At 40.5% G+C, this 20,395-nt stretch overlaps 1 protein-coding gene across 3 annotated transcripts in view; it reads right to left on the bottom strand.

Moving 5' to 3' along the window:
• Window positions 1-206: 206 nt before the first annotated feature.
• Window positions 207-20,395, bottom strand: part of atp2b1a (ATPase plasma membrane Ca2+ transporting 1a) — a 39,253-nt gene continuing 19,064 nt past the window's right edge. The window contains exons 3-22 of one of the 3 annotated variants that reach the window (XM_085252935.1): window positions 19,784-19,981; window positions 19,310-19,567; window positions 18,734-18,859; window positions 17,352-17,513; window positions 16,906-16,944; window positions 14,773-14,928; window positions 14,323-14,537; window positions 13,790-14,032; window positions 13,457-13,698; window positions 12,571-12,808; window positions 11,861-12,040; window positions 11,688-11,775; window positions 11,419-11,525; window positions 11,021-11,212; window positions 10,343-10,556; window positions 10,031-10,242; window positions 9,808-9,915; window positions 8,031-8,219; window positions 7,295-7,384; window positions 207-3,437 (exon numbers count right to left, since the gene is read on the bottom strand). In XM_085252935.1, the coding sequence (XP_085109061.1) occupies window positions 3,045-3,437; window positions 7,295-7,384; window positions 8,031-8,219; window positions 9,808-9,915; window positions 10,031-10,242; window positions 10,343-10,556; window positions 11,021-11,212; window positions 11,419-11,525; window positions 11,688-11,775; window positions 11,861-12,040; window positions 12,571-12,808; window positions 13,457-13,698; window positions 13,790-14,032; window positions 14,323-14,537; window positions 14,773-14,928; window positions 16,906-16,944; window positions 17,352-17,513; window positions 18,734-18,859; window positions 19,310-19,567; window positions 19,784-19,981 (3,650 nt within the window). In that variant the 3' untranslated portion in view covers window positions 207-3,044. Of the gene's footprint in view, window positions 3,438-7,203; window positions 7,385-8,030; window positions 8,220-9,807; window positions 9,916-10,030; window positions 10,243-10,342; window positions 10,557-11,020; window positions 11,213-11,418; window positions 11,526-11,687; window positions 11,776-11,860; window positions 12,041-12,570; window positions 12,809-13,456; window positions 13,699-13,789; window positions 14,033-14,322; window positions 14,538-14,772; window positions 14,929-16,905; window positions 16,945-17,351; window positions 17,514-18,733; window positions 18,860-19,309; window positions 19,568-19,783; window positions 19,982-20,395 lie in introns of all 3 variants that reach the window. The other 2 variants (XM_085252938.1, XM_085252937.1) reach the window with 2 other exon arrangements.

Genomic DNA, 20,395 nt, shown 5'->3' with positions numbered 1-20,395 from the left:
TTGGCCACTCTGACATTTGGCAATGGTGCAGGAATAAAAAATACAGTCTTATTATGAGGAAAATCAAGTAGATGAAAACCAGACCTTCTACAAAGTGTTTTCCTTCCATCCTGTAGGGATGATGATTTTCAATACAGCGCAGTCCACATTTGAGAACTGCAAAACGGTGAAACACTGCATGATAAATGACAAACATGGCCCTGCAGTTAGGCTAAATACATTTTTTATTTTTAAAAACCATACACATTACTCGACAAGTTTCAAATGTAAATCCAATCACGATATCCATTTAAAATGCTCAAGATAAAACAGACATGAAGTACTTTTATTTCCAAATGTTAAAAGATAAAAAAATAATAATCCATAAAACAGATGGAAAAAAACATTCATTCCCATTACAGGAAGAAGCTACAGAACAAACTCCTCACATGGATTCCTCTCGCTTTTTTCCAATTTCTCACTCTCAATCCTAGCTGCTATTTTGTCGTCTGTAAAACAAGGAAAACAAACCATTTATGACTTTACATTTCCACCTTCCACTTCCCTGTCCGCGGCCCTTCAGGTGAAGCCGGCCAGACGGCTGCAGGAAAAATCTGCAGCCCGCTGCCCGAGTTTATCCCTTGTGTGTGGTTGGCAAGCACCATCCCAAACATTTAAGCGTGTTCTAAAATGCAAACTAAAGAGAGGCCTGTTCTCTTTCACATCATTTGCACCCTGAGATGAATCTTCCAGAACAAAAAAAATAAATAAATAAAAAAATCCCAAAACATTTTAGTGGCCAAAACCCCCGTTCCCCATAGAACACGATTGGTGTCAAATCATCCAAAATTTGTTAGGTATGATGAAAGGTATCATCAGCATTGCCATAAAAATACAAAGGTACAATTTTATTACGATTTGTATCAAAATTCTTTTTCCCCAAAGGAACGTTATGAAATAAGTACCCTGTGCAGATAGATACCAGTGTATGCCTCGGCTTTTATTCTTGAAAAATGCACAAATGTCGAATTCTTTAGCGCTTCCAGTACATCAGGTGTCAAAAATAGTTTTACAAACAAACCAAATGCAGCAACGTTTGTTATTAATAATGGTTTAAAGGAGTCTTCTGAATAGGGTGGTGGTTGTTGGTGGATTGAAATTTTTTAAAATGCCAACAATAGTCAGAGGAATAAAATTAATATTTACCTAAAGCGTAAAGAGAATGAAATATGAAAAATGGTTCACTTTGTTTTTGACCAAAGATGAAGATGTTTTTGCTATCTAAATACACAAGCTCTGAAGCAAAAAGGGGTTTTCCCCTCTCATTTAAATTAAATACTTTTTCTATGCCTGAGTAAACAAATGTCAGTATTCTACATTGGCGGGGAGTGGGAGGGGGGCTGAGAAAATTCAAAAATATAAATAAAATGCACCATTTAGGGGAAAAAAAGAAAGAAAAAGACCAGTGTCCGTATTTATCAAGCATCCAGAGGGAGGAAATCAGTCTCTGCTGTCCCCACATGTTAGATGGAGGATGACTTTGGTCCTGCTTTTAGCTGTGGAGGTCTTTTTTCTCTCTCCCCCCATAAGGAGTCTCCTAAAGGCGATAAATGATGGGACCAAGATTGTCTAAATTATTACTGAAGCCAAGGCACACTGACGTTTAGCCTATGTGAAGGTCTTACTGAGAAATAGACACACTCGTTCAGTAGATAATACAGCGCTAGTTTGAACTGCAGTGGTCATAAAAAAAATAAAAAAAAGAGAACAAAAAAGTTGATTAAAGTCATTTTGGTGCTTTTGGCAGAACATGTTTTAGCGTTAACGCACCCACAAGGCCTTCGTCAAATTAATCTATGCTTGTGAGTGCAACATACCAGCTAAAAGAAGAGATTTTCATTTTATGGTTCCAAATCGGAAAGAAGAACTCCTACTTTACGCTTAAGCGGCTTCATAAAGGACCTTGTATCTTTCTCTGAGGTAAGACTTTGTTTCCTCCTCCCAGCTTTCGGCAAGATAAATAAGAGCCTGGGATTATTTTCTAAACTCCCTTTAAATAACTGAACCTTTCAACATGTGGAAATTCCTGAACACAACATAATGACTGAAAAAGAGAATCCAGAACTCCAGAAGGTTTTGTGCACATGAAAACTAGCGAAGAAATGGAAGAAGTTAAATATTTATAGCGATGTTAGTGGACTAGAGGCCTTAATTATCTTTCCCGTCCCGTCTCCTGTGAAAACACCTCGTCAGATGGACCTCTTTTTTTCTATACAAGCCTTAGTGTTTATCGGTTTGGCTAGAAGGTTCTATATTTATCTACAAATATATAACAAATAAAACTTGCAGGCAAAAATAGTTAAGTTTCAATAGAAACACCCCTTTTTTTTCCTGAAAATACAGCAGTATCTGAAATAATCCTCTCATTCGTTTCTTAATCTGTCCCAGTTTTCTGCATCATACATCAGGAAGCTCTTTGCCTACAAACAGAAAAAAAGTATCTACAAACTTTGTAAACAGACCTGCTTTTTTTCCCTCCAAAAACATAAATAACTCAAAATATTAACAGCCGATGGAGCAGAAATAAGTTTCAAAATGAGCAAGGGCCAAAGAGATAAATATACAACACCATTCAGATAAAAGAGAAGCTAAAGGTTCGTTCATAACTCTTACAGACGATCTTCAAGCCAGGAGGAGCACCTCCCTTTCTCAATTAAAATATAATATAATAATAAAAACAGGTCACTTTCAATCTTAGTTTATAGTCACCCCTTGTTACCGAGAAAAACAAGTGTTACCAAGGAGGGAGGGGTGAAGACAGAGTCCTTGTGTTGCAGTGGGATAATAATAACCAAAAATAAAAGAAGACCAAAGAATCCACACCAAGCCGTACATTCCTCTGAATGTTTGCTGTTCTTTAAGTCCAACCCAAGCCAAGCTCACACAAGACGCCGCTCTCCGTCTAACCCTTCGTCTCGACGCTCCTAGTGTCCGTTCGATTTGTCTGAGTTGAGCTCCTTGGTGGCGGGTAGAAAAGAGGTGGTGACGTGTGGAGCTGGGTCAGATCAAAGCGAGGTCTCCAGGCTGTGTAGTGGGCTCCCTGGGGCTGAGGGGGTTCCTGACTTGAGGCCCTCGGGGAGGAGGTGGTTACTGCTCTCCACAGCGTTATTGTTCTGGTTCGGGGAAGGAGAGACTGGCGTGGTGGGGGCAACGGTGGTGGCAGGCGAAGGTGTGGGTGAGGGCGGTGTGGGGGTAGCGTTGCGCGGGCTGGCCGAATTGCGCTTGGTGGGAGCATCGTCCTCCGCGTCTGTGTCATCAATGAGGGGGATATGGGGCTCAGAGTCCTCTATCCGAAATTCGGGGTGGGTCATAAAGTTGTGGATGGATGATCGCGACTCTGGCTTCTCCAACCCCTCATAGAGGGAGATGGAGCTGCGGAATGCCTTCACCACTCGGATCTGGAGGGAAGGAGAAGGGACAGGGAGCAGGAAAGGTGTATTTAGTCACATTCTGTAATGATAAGAGTGCGCCGCTCTATTTTAAAACCTGGAAAACACCACAGATAAAAACCACGGATTTAGGTTTTACTGGGCCAGAATAGGTGAGTTTTTAGGTGCTTCAAAACCAGAAATCTGTGAGGGGGGGAGGGGGACGGACTCCCAGAGAAACGTGCAGGTGTGCTGTTATTTCTAGTAGTAAAGTTTTATACTAATCTGGTGATGAATAGTTGTCTCCAACCATCATCTACGGTTCTAGTTGTATTTTAATGTATAAACAGGAGCAGCCCATATTCTTTCATTTCTGTCTCTCAGTGAATATAAAAATACCCAAAGACTAAAAATGAAAATGTATACTAAATAAAAATCTAAGTGAACACTAAAGATTAATATCGCCAATAAAAAAAATGGTCTCAACTTTCTACGCTGCAAGAAAAGTGGGGGTTTTAATGTAAGCAGCACTGTGAATTGCTGCAGAAGTGCAGATTAATGACAGTTTATAGGAAAATCTTCCAGGTGGTGTACTGTATCCAAGTGCAATTTGGATTGTTGTTCACCCTCTAGAAGCCCAGGAGGGACAGTGACATGTAAACAGCAATGCTGTAAGCTATACAACTCACCGCTCCAGAACTTAGACCTGTTATTATTGGTATTGCAGACATTTCAATTTGAAGCGTTCCAGAGATATTGCTTTAAATCCCAAAGACAGATGTATGCACAGACTGTACATAAGGAGTACTGTTTCAGAGTTTCCATCAGGAAAGTTGTTATATCCGGTGGCTGCTGTGGCCTGTGTGGGTGCCTGTGTTTAATGTTGCACTCCACTATCCTCCTGCTACAATGCTAATTGCCTGGTGACTCAGAACCCTTGAGTCCCATATGTGCAGCACTGCACAAAGGAGGAAAGATAAGGGAACCCAGGGAATACATTTCCCACTTCCAGCAACATGTATTGTGTAAATACTGTGTGTACGTCTGTATGCACTTTATACACACACACACACACTTATTGACCATAGTAGCTGTACCATAGTAAAAGGTACAATGGAATTAAGCTAATGAATTAGGACAGCTGTATGCACTTGATGGGAGCTGCATTTTGGAGCTTTGTTTGGGATCAAATCTTGTTTTGGGAAGTCAGAAGTAAGGAAAGGAGGAGTGGGTGAAGTAGCACGGTATAAGCTAAACAACCCAGCTACATCAGCACCATCTATAGACTGTGTGGATGCATTGCACAGATCAGATGCCTGTTAATTGGTGCTAATAAATTCCACTCACATAAAGACTTTTTTGAGATAACTGCACAAACGCAGATTTTGGTGTCAGCGAAGCCAATAACTTTGATATTGTCTGGGTAATGCATAAAGTCCACTCAAACCAGCCTAACAATAGTAAACAGCCTCGTACAGTTACTGTGACAGGGAGAACAGTTCAAATCTGATCTGGTCTTTGTACCAGCTTATTAACATGTTTATTTCTTCCCTAAAATTGGGGATTGTTCATAAACTATGTGCTTTTTTGAGCCAGCCTCCAAGCTGCCATATGAAGTACTGCATTTGCATTTTGCAATTGCACAGTAATTTAATCTTTATGCCGTATTTGGTACAGAAGGAGCGAATGAAAATATAACGCTTCAAGCCATCACTGTTCCATAAAAGGCTTTCAATTGCAATCTGATGGGCTGGACTGATCAGATGTGCGAAGTGTGCAAATCGAATGCTGGTTGAATATTAAAGACTTTCTGAGAGACAGAAAACCTAAATCTGTTGGAGACAAAACCTGAAACTAGTCTTAAGAGTAATTAAAAAGCAACTTCAGGAAATCGGTCAATATCTCAGGGAGAGTACAAACCAGTGTCAAACTTGATGCAATGTGTTTTTTGTATTAGTATTTCACAAAACACTTAGTAGAGTCCTGTGTCTGATTAATTAAAATGCAAAAGGGAACCAAAAATAAATAAATAAATGAAATGAGGGGAATGGCGTTCTTTCTACAAGAACACACCAAAAGAGAAAATAAGGGATAGAAGCTGGACACAAGAAATTACTGTTGTTGGGCATGCTGATCAAAAAGTAAGGACAGCTGGAGAAAAGGACAGATGGAGACAAAGAGAGTGAGAAAAGAAAGGAGTGGAAGAGAGACAGAAAGAGAGAGTGAGACAAAGTAAAGACTGAGGGTGAGAGGCAGAAAGAGGAGAGAGACAGAAAGAGAGAGTGAGACAAAGTAAAGACTGAGGGTGAGAGGCAGAAAGAGGAGAGAGACAGAAAGACAAAAAGAGGGGTGGTCAGTTATAGCTTATGCTTGTGGAGTTAAAAAAAAAAAAAAAAAAAAAAAACGAAAAGAAAGAAAGCTGCAGCAGCCAAGCATGTCTACAAGCTGGTATACATGTCAAAAACAGCACAAAGAGCGAGAACTCACAAACGAGACCAGAGACTTTGAACCCATGCAGAGCGCGGCGCTACCTTGTGTTCAATGGTAGTAAACCTTTGAGTATAGCCCATGACACATTTCACAGAATCTAAAGAAGAATACGTGGGGAGTCAGTGGTATTCATTGTTTTTAGGTCATTTTGGCAGCAACCTGCCCTTTGGACACATTTTGCCAACAAACAAGCTTTCACACACAGAAAATTGTCCAAATATTTTAAGGAAACCTGAAAGGAAAATATTAGGTTAATAATGAAGAATCCATGCCCACAAGCACCCATAAGTGTCAGGTCCAGAGATCTGAAGAAGTCGCACCTAAAAATAGAACTAAATGTTGCTGCAGCACTGCACGATTTGTCAATATTGCAGAGGCAAAAACAACATCGGCTCTGCTGTTGATGTGCCTGAGAAAAATCCCACAAGTTTACATTCAAGAGCACAGTCATTTATTCCATTTTACTCTTTTTGTGACATCTGTAAAACATTTAAAATTCCCTGCTCGTCAGGTGGTCTGTCTTTAAACTCTGAAAGAGAAAAACAAAAAGTGTCACTGTCAGCAGGCACAGGGTCGAAAGGAAGGAGTTTGGAAACACCACCATCAAATGACCAAATCCAGTCTCGGCACAGTGACCTTCCTATGTGAGCGGATGAATAGCGTGATGTTAAAAGGCAGTGCATCCAAAGACACCAGTAAATTACAGCTTATTACCACTTGATGCTATTGCGGCAAACCATTTCTTCTGGAAAAGCCAAGGTCTTATTTTCACCACTGACATTCAGTTCGTGTCTACTCTTTTAGACCGTGATCATGGGCATATACTCAAAACATTTACCTAGCTAGGGACTAGAGAGCTGCGACAAAGACCCATGAGTGCTACAGAGGCACAAGGCAGACTGAGGCAGCTGCAGACAAACCTGGAGACTGTCAACTCAGAATATAACTTGTTTTTTGTTTTGTTTTTTTAAAAATCATAGTAAATACACATCACCCCCCCGAAATAACAGTAAACCTTGTTCATTTCTGAGACCAAAGCAGAAGCAGAACAGAAAACATGATGACACAGAGATAACACCTCGACAGTAGAAGCGACCTGGTTACAAGGTACATATATATAGAGCAGTGTTATCGAAGCAATATGGAAGATGTGGTTTTGAGGTCTTTTTTAAAGAATACAGGGGAGAACATTAGGAGAAGCATGAGAGAGGAAAAGTGCCAACGTTAGGTGAGAAGAAGAGTGGAGAAGGAAGATGTTAGAAGAAGAAATAAAAGTCTCATGCACTAGAGGAGAACACGCACTCACACCCCACAGTGGCAGAAGCGGTGTTGGCGGCAGTGGCAGAAGTGGTAGTAGTAGAAAAGGCTACATGTGTAGGGCTAGAAACATTGGTTACATCGTGCTGTTGTTGGCTGGAGTTGGAGGCCTGCCGCCTTAGAGCCCCCTGAAAGGAAGTTCCACTCTGGAACGCACTCACTACATCCATCTGCAAAGAATCAGACAGCGTGACAGGAGAAAAAGCCCAGAGGAAATAAAAACACAACACAGCCAGAGGAGAGAGAGAAAAGAGAGAAAAATAAAGAAAAGGCACCAGTAACCATAAGAAAAAAATGGCACTTTGAAATTGGATTTAGACATTATAATTAAAAGAGAGAGGAAAAAGGGGGACGGTTGGGTTTAAAGGCACTGATCGGAGGGAGCTCTTACTCCAAAAATCTGACCTCACTTTCACTCTTTTCTCTGCAGATTCCTTCCATACTTCCAGCTATAGCCATGCCAATACTCTTTAAACATTCAGCTGTTCTATCGTGCTGTCCATCCAATCCAATTCACTTGCTTCTCATCAGTACCTTCAAACTAGATTTAGCAGATAGAGTCAGACTGAGTCAAATAAAAAACAAAAACATAGGCAGAGGACCCTGCTTTAGCTCAGAAGCAGAACAGAAAAATTAGAGAAAGGCTTTTTTTTTTTTTTAAGGGCACAAGCCATTCTTTAGGAATGCCAAGAGAAAGAACAAAATAGATTTTAAGCTGGAAGAGCAGTAGAGAGTTAAAGGGTTTATGGCTTTTGATTCCCTTGGTGTTGGGGTGTGGTGGTGAGTGCTGCACGTGAAACTGCTGAGACTTGTCACCTGAGTTTGGATGCGATTGAGGCCTCGGAACCACAAGATCTGGCCTCGACGAAGCTCCCGTTCAGCATGGTCGATCTCATCCATGTCCTCCAGCTCCTCCAACTCTTCGTCTGGGATCTCCTCTTTTTGGGTGCCATGGCCTGCTGTTTTCAAGAATTTTAAGCGGCTGGTGGGTATTGAAGAGATAACCTGGAAGACAATGAGGATACAAGTGAGCAACCGTGACTCCTGATGAAGTTTTAGCCCCCCGTGCAGTTTAATCATGGCTTGTTCTGCCGTGATTAAGTTCATCGCCGACATTAAGCGGACAGTGACCATGAAAATTTGATGGCCAGTTCAATAACATGCGGTTTGCTCTTGGGCTCCAAGCCCCTCCCACTGCTGATGAACAGGAGGATCCTTGCACATGATCACATGCAGATGCTGTTCAGTCAATTTAACAAGAAGGCAAAAACTTTACTCCTCAAGCACTAGCCACAAAGATCACAAAGTGGAATGCAGATGAGTCAGACACATGTCTGGTGATTTTAAATCACACAATGTCATAATTAGAAGTTATCAGATAACCCCCCCCCCCCCCCCAAAAAAAAAACCCCAAACCAAACAACAACAACAAAAAAACAAAACAAAAACAAAACCCCCGACATTGCTCTGGACATTAACCATTGCTCTGGTCTGTGGGAATACAATCCACTACGAGGGTTCCACACTGTTTGGCTAATATACAAAACACACAAATCCATCTGGTGTAAAAATGGATCCATCCAGTATGGCAACCCCTTATTAAAAAGACAGCAGCCAAAACAAGCTTACGGTAATGTTACCCATATTAACTGTAACTGTACAGCCTGGTAACACTAAGGGTTTCTCCTAAATATGTATTTTCAAAAATATGTAATTCTCTGAGTCTTCAGATTTTAAGATACTGAGGGTGCATTAAGAATCTACCGATGTGCCAAAAGATCCCAGTCGACTGTGTCACGCGGCCTAGAATTGAAGACTGCTGAACTCCATGCACCAACAGGTGTGTGAACACATGTTGTCAGCGTCTATTTAGGGGACCGACTGGCCTTTAAGGAAAAGAACAGAGCAATCGCTGCTTTGGAACCAACAATCTTGGTACTTATTCAATTCAGTTCCTCAACTCTCAGCTATGTGCTTTTATAGGACTTGGTGTAGTCCCATTTATGTAAAGCTGGTGACGCCAGCTGGCAAAACTGATATTAATATAAGTGCTGATCAGGATAGATGTGAAACAGAACAACATTAAACATTCGTTATGAACCTCCAGTCATTACTATAAACTGCAGTGAGCGATCTCACCCTTCAATCCTTGGAAAAAAACAAACTATATTTTTCAACTCATGTATAAAAGGTAAAGAACTCAAAAAGTATAATATTTAAATTTTAAAACATGTACCATTAAACTACTAATATTTTACTACATTTAAATAACTTTTCAAAATTGAAACAACTGCAAAAGAAATAACTTTAATAATCCCCTTAAAGGTCAAATTAAAATAATAAAACTGAATAACTTTGATGACCACATGTGTTTGTGGTAGCTACCCCCCCCAAAAAAAATAAAATAAAATAAAAAAATCAATCAACCAACTACTAATTACTAATCTCTTCACAGCAGCGGGACATAATGTACTGTTACACGTCTCTGACAACACCCTGTACCTACTAGATTAGAGCTGACACATGGGGGCAGTGTAATACCGCATTTCTGTACCTTGCCAACAAAAGGTAAAGCTCAGCTGTACTTTCATACCTGTCCCCACAGAAGAGAGCCGAAGCCTAAGAAAGTACACCACAGCCACTGGTCAGTCGTCAGAGCCACGCAGCTGAATGGCTTCCCTCCAAACTGCACAATAACAATCTATGAAAAAAATAAAATAAAAAAAGGAGCAAGAGAGGGAGACTTAATCAAAGTGTAAAACCTCAGATTTCACCTGTGCAGACTGATGCTTCAGATAAGTCTTAGTCTACTGTACCTGAATAATAAAGGTACCCAAGACAATACTACAGAAAATTGGGTTGTTGAAGATGCCTTCAAAGACATTCCTTTCACCGTGGATCTTACGGGCATTGATCTCATTGAAAAGCTGCATCATTACAAAGGTATTGAAGACAATGGTGTAGTGTTCTGAGGGTGGGGCATGGAGGGGTGCATTCCTGCCACTGTCAATGTCCAACAATTTCTCTCCTACAGAGGGGGGAAAAAAAAAAATATCCCAGTCAAGAAAAAGAAAATCTTGGATAACAGTGCAGGGTACAGAGAACATCTTCAGACACAAAACCCTTACCAGCAAAGAGCAATGTAAAAATGATGACTAGCTGATAAACTCCATGACCCAGGATGTTCTTCATCATGGTGCGGGAGATAAGAGGTTTGTTGCGGCCGTATGGCTTCCTTAGCAGCAGGGCTTCTGTAGGGGGCTCTGTGGCCAGAGCTAGTGAAGCAAAAGTGTCCATGATCAAGTTGACCCACAACATCTGTACAGCTTTCAGTGGAGAGTCCTAGTGCAAGAGAGCGAGTCGCCAAATCAGGTTATGGAAATTCAGATCATCTATTAAACACATTTCGATCCCCACGAGCCAAATTACACGTTTATGAGCTGGAGCAGTGGCTGCACTGAGGAGTACATATTTTGTTATGAGGTGTAAGATTGATGGCAGGTAGGAAACAAACAAATCTTTTTCGTAATGAACGAAGACATGAGAGCCAGGTAAGCTGCTCTTGGATACTGTTGCATTTCCACAAGGACAAATTTCCAAATTTCCAAACATTATACATAAAAGCCTTTATTTCTCCTCAGTTTATTGCTGGATCTTCATTCCCTCTGCTTCAGCTCTTTCAATGTGTTGCCCGTGGTACCAAGTTAATTTCCATTCAGAGCATAACAGTGAAATAACTCTTCAGACACGCAATAAAGAAAAAAAAAATCAAAAACAAAATAACCCTACAATATCTAGGTGCTAACCTGTGTGATGCATGCTCCTGTAAATGCTACAATGACAGCCACCACATTGACCGTTAGCTGAAACTGAAGGAACTTGGAGATGCTGTCATAGACGTTTCGACCCCACATGACAGCTTTAACGATGCTGGAAAAGTTGTCATCAGTCAGAATGATGTCAGATGCCTCCTTGGCAACATCTGTCCCAGCAATGCCCTGGAGACAACAAGATGATCATTAAGAATCTGTTCCAGCTATCCACCAAATATTTAACAAGATGATTAAGTGGCCTAAATTCTGACTTCTTTCTAGTTGACTGCCAGAGTTACCATGGGATACTGAGCAAGATGTTGATGTTAAGAATGACCCAATTTATATTTATGATTAAACCTTATTTAAGAAATTATACACAAGTAACTTACCATGGCGAAACCAACATCTGCTTTTTTCAAGGCAGGACCATCATTCGTACCATCTCCTGTCACTGCTACTACTTGTCTCTGTTCTACCACTGTGCTATCAATAATACCTAGAACAGAAAAATGTCAAACTTTAAAATAAAACCGTTACAGCCTAAAAAAAAGAAAAGGAAAAAAAGAAAGGAAAAAAAGGCTAGCAGCAAAAGAAGAAAACAAACAAACACATTAGTTCACTTTTTCCATTTTTACCCATGTCAGAGAAACATAACTACCTTTGACTAAGGTGTGTTTGTCTGTGGGGGAAGAGCGAGCCAATACTCGAAGTTTGGGCCAGATCTTGTCAATGCGTTCTTGTTCAATCTAGAAACATGAGACAAAACCCTAATAGAATCCAAACAGCACATCTGCAACAGTCTCTGAGGTACACTATTTTGCTGTGGCCCACCTCTCCCTTTTCATTGCGTATCCTGCGATTGAACTCTTTTCCCTCCACGCAGAGGAAGTCATCTCCAGGCTGTAGGATGCCACACTTGGTGGCGATGGCTCGAGCTGTGTTGATGTTGTCCCCAGTCACCATCCGCACGGTGATGCCAGCACGCTGGCATTTCCTGATAGCATCTGGAACCTGAAGGGAAGCACAAAAGCACAGGAAAAAGAAAAAAGAAATATCACTAGGGATCATCAATCTAAGTGTTCAACTAAAATAATATTTTTATTATATATATATATATATATATATATATATATATATATATATATATATATATATATATATATATATAAATAAATAAATAACTGTCAGCCAACTAGAATTGACGTATTCTAATGTTTGATCTAATTATGGTTTCTTAATGATAGACACATCATAGTGTCACCAATTCCAGCAATCTGCCAGTATCAGCAGTGTGGCCGTTTCTCCTTCATACACGTTTGGACAACAATCATTCTAAATACTTCTTTTTGAGTGCAACTTTGCAACTAGTGAAGTTGTTCAATGTGCCACATCAAGCAATGGGTTCTGACTCAAAGCCAAAAGACGGACCTTCAAATGAAGTGCAGATAAATACTCTACCTTTGTAGACAGCTTCCTTACTAGCAATCAAACAAGTGAAACTGTTTGTGCATAAACTCACTAACATTAGTGTAGCCACTAACCTCTGGTCTAACAGGATCTTCAATGCCAACCACACAGACGCAGGTTAGTCCACTGAGGATATCATTTTCATTGTCCCAGTCAGGCTCCCCATCAGAAGCAGGAAAATCTCTGTATCCAAGGCAGATTGTTCTCAAGCCCTCTGAGGCCATGGGCTCGATCACTTTCTTAACCAAGTCATCTCTGTCCCGTGGGCGGAACACCTTTGGCTCACCATTAGCTGTCAAGATTTTATAGCACCTGAAATGTGTAAAGACGACACATTAAATCATAAATGTAAAGGAAAAGAAAGAAAAAGAACGTGTAGGAGGGCGAAACATCCAAAGATGAAAGCCATTAATGGCTTGGAGTTAAGAAACATGGATAAAGACAGAGATAGGTACAGACGCATAAATGTAAAAAATGTCATTTAGACTTAATAAAAGGGTAAGAGAAGAGGAGAAGACAAAGCATTTGAATGGTGAGCTGCAGCAGTAAGAAGTCACACTAAGCCCTCTATGGGTTAAAAAGAAGCCTGCTTGGTTAAGAGGCTTACAGAGCTGTTACCGGCTCATTTTCTCAGTGCCTGTTTTTAAGTCACAACGTAAGGGGCTTGGGTGGGATGCACTTGAACTTCTTAGCTGCTTAAGCCATTACACATATCATTTACAGCAAAGTCTGGCCAGCCGAATGAGTACAAAAAAAAAAAAAGAGCTATGGAACAACCTTTCATTTAGCTGATCAGACATCCATGATTTCATGCTTCTTCAGTAAAGAAATCATAGAGGAATTATTATCTAAGAGGATAATATTAAACCATACAATCCCCCAGCCAAAAAAACAACAACAAAACAAATCATAGAAAAGCAGAACATGTGAACGAACATGAAAAGTGAAAATGTCTCTTACTTTTTTAGGAGAATTTCTGAGGCTCCTTTGCTGAACATACGGTAGCTGCCGTCAGCCATCTTTAACACAGTGCTCATAGACTTGCGAACTGAGTTGAAGGTGTAGACCTTGTAGAGTTTCTCTTCAGGAATCTCGTTGCGGATAGCCTGGTAGTCGCGTTTTAACTCAGTAGAAAAGCCGAGCAAGGCACATTCGGTCTTGTTACCCACCTGTCGTGGCAGACCCCCTTCTTTCTCTGGAGGCTAAAAGAAAAAAAAAAAAAGAAAAATGTGAAGACAAAGTTAATGTGCTACACAGTCAATTTTAGAGGTACGCTGCTTTTTACAAGCATACCATGATTTTAGTAGTGTAGGCGCAGTTGACTGCCATGCCCAGAATCAGGATGTCTAAAGTGGAGGAGGGGATGTTCTCTGGTTCAGGGACCTTCTTGTAGTGCTTTTCAGCTATGTAGGCCTGCACCACAGTCATGCGATTCATGGTGAGTGTACCAGTCTTGTCAGAACAGATGGCAGTAGCATTTCCCATAGTCTCACAGGCATCCAAGTGACGCACCAGATTGTTATCCTTCATCATTTTCTGTAGGAAGATAAAAAAAATAAAGTCTGACAACACTGAAAGCTATATTTTCTATAATGAAAACATTTTATTTTTGTTTCATGAAATAAATGTGGTGAGATTTTACAACTGAATGACTAACTCCTTGATTAACTAAAGCCCTATGTTGGCTAAATAATACCCTAAAGCCAAGTAATGATCCCCTTTCCTCAAGTTGTTAACCAGATTTTAGCAGCTTGATCTTCTAGTTTTAATAGGCTAAAGTGTAAGGTGGTTAGTTCGTGCACAGGTCACTTGGCTAGGAGTCTCACCTTAACAGAATACGCTAAGGAGATTGTTACAGCAAGTGGCAGGCCTTCGGGAACAGCGACCACAAGAACAGTGACACCAATGATGAAGAACTTCACAAAAAATTGAATGTAAACAGGTGTGCACTCCTTAACCCAGGATAGATTCTGGATCCAGAAGGTATCCACTACAAACAGCACCACCAGGATGATAACAGTGATGGCTGACATAACCAGACCTAGAGGCAAAACATGAGAGAAAAGAAAGATGTTAAGTTATATTCCTATCAGGACACATTTAGCAGTATGTTGCTTATAGTGGGTGTAATTGTGATTATACAATATAAACAGTTGGAGACGTACAACCCAAAAAAAGTTGGAGTGAACACAAGGGCATGAGAGTACAAGCACATAAAATGTTTTACAATCTACAGCACTCAGCTGTGCCAGAACGAGTGATTTTGACTGACTCACCTGCTTTTCCAATCTGTACTGCTAGTTTGGTCAGTTTTCCCTGGAGAACAGACTTCTCTTTCTTTGGCAGGTTGGCTTTCTTCTTCTCCTCTGCATCTGCTCCTTCGTCACTGTTCAGAGGCTGCATTTCCATTGCAGCACCATCCTGGGCTTTAGCTGCAGCAGAGAAAACAAGACAAGGTTGTTAAAAAGGGCCTGGCTATTCCAAATCTGCACTGGCCATTACTGGTGCTGAGTGTTTTAAATAATTATATAAAGGAATACTGTGTTAAATTCATTTAAGAAAGACTCTAGGATTTATGGAAAAAGCAACGACTGAAATGAAAGTATGCTGATTTGTCAGTTATGATTTGTCAGTTATGAACACAGAGTATTCATTCACGATCAGGTGCCACGTCAAGCCTACATTTGAATATTTGCTTCCAATTTGCAAGACCAGAAATAAAAACTGCATTCTACAGCTGTGGGTGAATAAGGTTGATACAGGTCAAATAAACGTATTCATCTCTCTGGTAATATTAGAAAACTCGAGAACAGTTTTTATATTTCGTGTCTATAGCATATAATCTAGCTCAACAACAGGCCTGGACTAGATTTCCTCTGCCCCTCATAAAATATCTGTTTATCTGACTTTACAGGTAACAAGTCAGAACAAGTTGATTGAAACGGGATCACAAAAATTGCTGTATGATGAGAATATTTAGAATATGTAGAGCACTGTATCACAAGTTAACTGATTAAATAAAATCACTCAAAATTATAGCATGCTTTGTTGCTTCCCTGTTATCCCAGGAACTGTGGAAATGTCACTGTAATTATGTTTGTCAGCTGACGGCACAGAAGTTAGTTGAAAGATTTTGAATTATTTACCATACTTCCGCCAAGAGGTTTAAAGAACAGGTTACCTAGCTAGTGACAGATCTATTTGAGGCATCTCCTACTCTTCCTCCTTCTGCAGGTAAATTCCCATAAACCTCTCTTCTCAATCTCCCTCAGGGCCACTTTCTGTTCCTGCAGAACTAATGGGAATACCATACCCACATCTAACTAGGTAACCTTGGACACACAAAGCCTCTAATGCCAAAAGGAGGAGAAGAGGCAGCTGGCAGGCCAGCAGGGGCTGGTCTGTCATGTCACGCACCATGATAAAATCATTAGCTTTTCCTGGGCACTGACGCTATGGCACTTCCTGCAGGACAACTGAAATATTCTCTTAACATTTTGAAGTCTTAAACAAAGTACACAATTCTTTTAAAGCATGGGGAGCCCTTGTCCAATTTGGGGATACTAAAGGCTCTATTTATGGTACAATGGTATGGACAATAGCACGGTATTGTGTGCGAATGCATGCAGCAGGAAGCAAGAGCACTGGGCTACTGCAGCTGCTGTGGACTGTGGCTTGCTCTGCACTTACATGGTCGGTGTAATCTCAGTCTAAAGGATTACTGCTGATTCCTGGCAGGCAGAGGGAATCTGTGCACAAGGGACCAGCGCCAGGGTTGTGGTCACAGACCCAAGCACTACTGATCATAGTGTCCCAGCAGAACAAGGCTGGCTCGCTGGCTGAGTTACCACTAAAGAGTCTCATTATCATTGTTATCGGTCTGAAATTGCACCAGTGCAAGTCTCAGAGTTTGACTCTGAATAGTTCAGTCTGGGACATCAATAGAAATTAAAATTGAGGGGGGCCTGAGGGAGAGTCAGAGAGAGATGGGTGGGAAAGCAGATGTTCTGGCCCCAGAATTGTTGCATGGCTTTAATCTCCTCATCACTAATCGCTATAACTGGATTCAGTAGCACCTGCTGCTCGAAGTGCAATGTGCCAGGGAAGGACGAGAAAAGAAGAGAGAGAGACAGACAGGAGGACCAGACAGTACAATGGAGAGCCAAGAACAGCCCGTACTAAGTATATGCTGACATAGGGTCATGCAAAAATATGTAATTCCTCATTACTTGCATGAAATTATGGTGGCCAATTATTAACAGACTGGGGCTGTAACCTACCCTCAGGACTGTTAAATGGGGAGGGACCCACTGATGAAGCTAAAGGCTAATACCTAAATGTAGGCACTAAGCTGTATGGCAATTACATGTGGTTAAGCATGTCAGTCTGTGTGTGGGCAAGTTACTCACCTTTCTTTCGATTTTCTACAGAACCATCCTGCTTCTTATCTGTAGAAGAATGCAACACAGAGTTAGGAACATAAGGATTTTTAAGGATTAAATAAACTAATTAATCGTATAAGAAAATACTGATAAATGTCTCTTTATACAGTAATTAGACCAATCATTCTTCAAATTACTGATTTAAATGAGGAGAACTCTACCATCATACATAAGATGAGCTACAAATAGCCGATTTGGTTGGCAGAAAATAAGTCGTCTACTGTGACCCTCTGACAACTTCTAAAAGTTGTTTTATATAAACAAAGGTCAAATCAGTGCTTTTTGCATTCATATAAACCCTGCTATAACTACATTTTTCTGCAGATTATAAAACTAATGGTAAAGACAATGCTCTTTGTGTGTCTGTGTTTGTGCTGAGTTTATAAGGGCAACAAGCAGAGGAGCATACTGACTTTTTTTCTGTTTCTTCTTCTCTTCCTTCTCCTTTTTCTTTTCCTCTTCGTCGTCATCATCATCTTCCCCGCCTCCGAGTAAAGTGAAGATAATTCCAGTTTGAGAGTTGACACCCACAGCAGTGACCAACATTTTCCCTGAGCCTTCCATTACATGGGTGCCTTTGAACAGAAGAAGGAAAACAAAGTGTCAGTAAATGACATCGGGAAACAGTACCTAGGATAAATGCCCTGGTCTTTGTTTCCATATGACTTCTTTCAGGTTTCTGTTTAGACAATGGTGGCAGCTTTGACCCTGCCGATCTTTATTTGTTCCTTTGAATGTTTCATTTTGGTTCAGTGAAAATTTTACGCTAGATTCCTTTGTTGAGAAGGTGGTTTAGCCAGGCTTTCAAGCAGTATGATGATATACACACGAGAAACTAAATGCAGGTTTTCAATTGCAGGCAATAAATACAAATGAATAGTGCACTTGAAAGTACAGAAAGAATAAGTCACTACTGCAGATACACTCCAAACCTTTAATCAACAGCCTTTAATCAAAAGCCAATTGTTAGTCTGTGTGAAATAATGGAATTCTGAGAGGCTGTAACAGTGTTGCATCTCTGGCTCTCCATTCCTCTTAAGACACGATTTAAAAAAAAAAAAAAAAAAAACCCACACAGAAACATCAAATATCAAAAAAACACGACAAGCTAAAGTCGGAGTAAAGGAGCGAGACCCACGAGGCTCTGACAGCCGAGGAGTGGAAAGCATTTAAAGGTTCCTGTGTTAATTAGAAGATGCTTTTCTTTCATTCGTGAGAAGGGATACGGGCCGTGCTAAGGGAAATCAAAGAGCAGTAGCGAGGCAGCGCATAAAAACACAAACACACATGACTCCTGTGCCTTGGAGGTGTGCCAGGAGAGAGCCAGATGAACTAAACAAAAGTGTTTCTCCCTATACACGTTTTTCGTGACAAAGCCATGAACTGTATTTAAAAGGGCGTTGGGGACATAGGATGGACAGAGAAAAAAAAAAAATGCTGGAAATGTTGAATGGCTGATAACTTCCGGCACTGAGAGGCAAGATCAGGAACCAATTCAGTTTCAAACATGTTTTCAACAGAACACAAGTTTCATGCTGAGCTGAATGCTAACAAATATCTGATGGTCAATTATTTTCAATTTCTGGATTATAACAGTTTATTTATGAAGATCCAGATGATCACCTGTTCTTACTGATTTCAATAAAATTTTGGATCATTTATTCAGTGCAATGAGTATTCCAGAAAATTTCTTTTAAAAGCAGTTCAATATATTGGACAACATAATCTATAAAACCTCTGAAAATTCGGTCCTTCCCAGTACGAACCAGTAAAAGGAGAAGGAGGTTCATGTTACCTGATAACAGCATTGGATCTTTTTCTGGTGTTTTCTTGACGTGGTCAGACTCCCCTGTGAGTGAGCTTTCATCGATCTTCAGATCATTGCCTTGGATGAAGACTCCGTCAGCAGGCAAGAGGTCACCTGAAACATTACAAAGCCAAACAAGCCTTTAATTTGGAGAAACAACATCTTAGTAACAGTTTAAATTGATGCCTTAATCACAGGCTCTCAAAGATTCTATGACTAAGCGAGTCATGTGAAACATTTTAGTGCTCGTCTCTTCAGAGGTTAGTGGTTATGTCAGTAATGTTCTTTTTACTGGTTTATGGATTTAAATCATTAGTGAGCTGGCTGTTGCGTTCCTCCCACGACCAGGAAAGTTAAACTTGAAGAGAAATCCTCATCTTAATCTGTGATGAACTAAAACTAAAACCTTGAACCAAGGATGACCTAAATGTGCAGTACTGTTTTCTTAATGGCCCATATAATAAACATCTTAATAAAACATAGGTTCCACAATATATCGACATTCTTAACAGATTGACTTTTTTTAACCATCAAATAAAGGCTTATGTTTAACTGAGCTCTTACCGTATTTTACTTGTGCAATGTCCCCAACCACAATCTCCGCCACAGGAATTTGAATAACTTGTCCTCCACGGACAACAGTAAATTTCTGTTCCTGCTCAATGCGGCTCTGGAGGCCTCTAAATTGCTTTTCTTTACTCCAGTCATTGAATGCTGTTACCAGCACCACACAGATAACTGACAGAAGAATGGCGGCACCCTCGATCCACCCCGCCTCTGCCTCATTTTCATCCCCACCACCACCAGCAGCTTTTCCACAGTCTGAAGGAGGATGGGGAAAAAAAAAAAACATTAACATACAAAGCATAAACTTAACACATCACCTCATGGCTCTGAGAAAAATAAATGCCATCACATCATTACATGTCACTGCAAGTATCACTAAATATATTTAACAAGAGACATAATTAAGACTTCAAACATAAGTAATATCTAGAAAAAGAAGATAAAACATAAATGTAATGAATGGTTTCTTACTTTCTCTCTCTGCATCTGGAGGTTTATAAAAAGAAAGGCCTAGTGAAACTATGGCTGCCACTTCAAGAATAATCAGCGTGACATCCTGTAGTGCCTCCCACACTAACTGCAAGAACGTTTTGGGCTTTTTGGGAGGTATAAGATTTTCCCCAAACACTGTTTTCCGCTTCTCAATATCTGCAGGCTGTCCGCTTAGACCTAGGTAGGCAAAGACAGATAAACAAAAGAAAAAAAACCTGTTAATTCATAAAATGTTAGTTTTAAACCCATCAGGGAATTTCACACAAAACAAGAAATATTTATTCACATCAGAAAAAAAGAAAAGAAAGAGAAGGCCTTAATTATGTGTCACAAAATTGGAGCGCAGATGGGTGAGTTGCTGCAGTTCACAGGGGGGGGAGCGTGTCTCACTGAAGTAAGAGTCAGTGAGCTGTGCTCTCATCAGCAGGCCTCCAAAAGCATAATTTCCAAAAGGATTCAGCATTTCTGACAGGACACTGTGGAGGACACAATGCCTGCAAACAATGACACATTCTGTGGGTATGTCAAACATTTTCACCTCTTTCAGACACGCCAGGGAATGTGAAAACTATGGTCAAATCTAATCCCCCA

Source organism: Mchenga conophoros, linkage group LG17 (assembly GCF_057382185.1).
Source record: "Mchenga conophoros isolate Kocher_MC1m ecotype Shallow Benthic linkage group LG17, M_conophoros_male_GT1.1, whole genome shotgun sequence".
Classification (NCBI taxonomy): domain Eukaryota; kingdom Metazoa; phylum Chordata; class Actinopteri; order Cichliformes; family Cichlidae; genus Mchenga; species Mchenga conophoros.
This window is presented reverse-complemented; position numbering and strand designations above follow the sequence as displayed.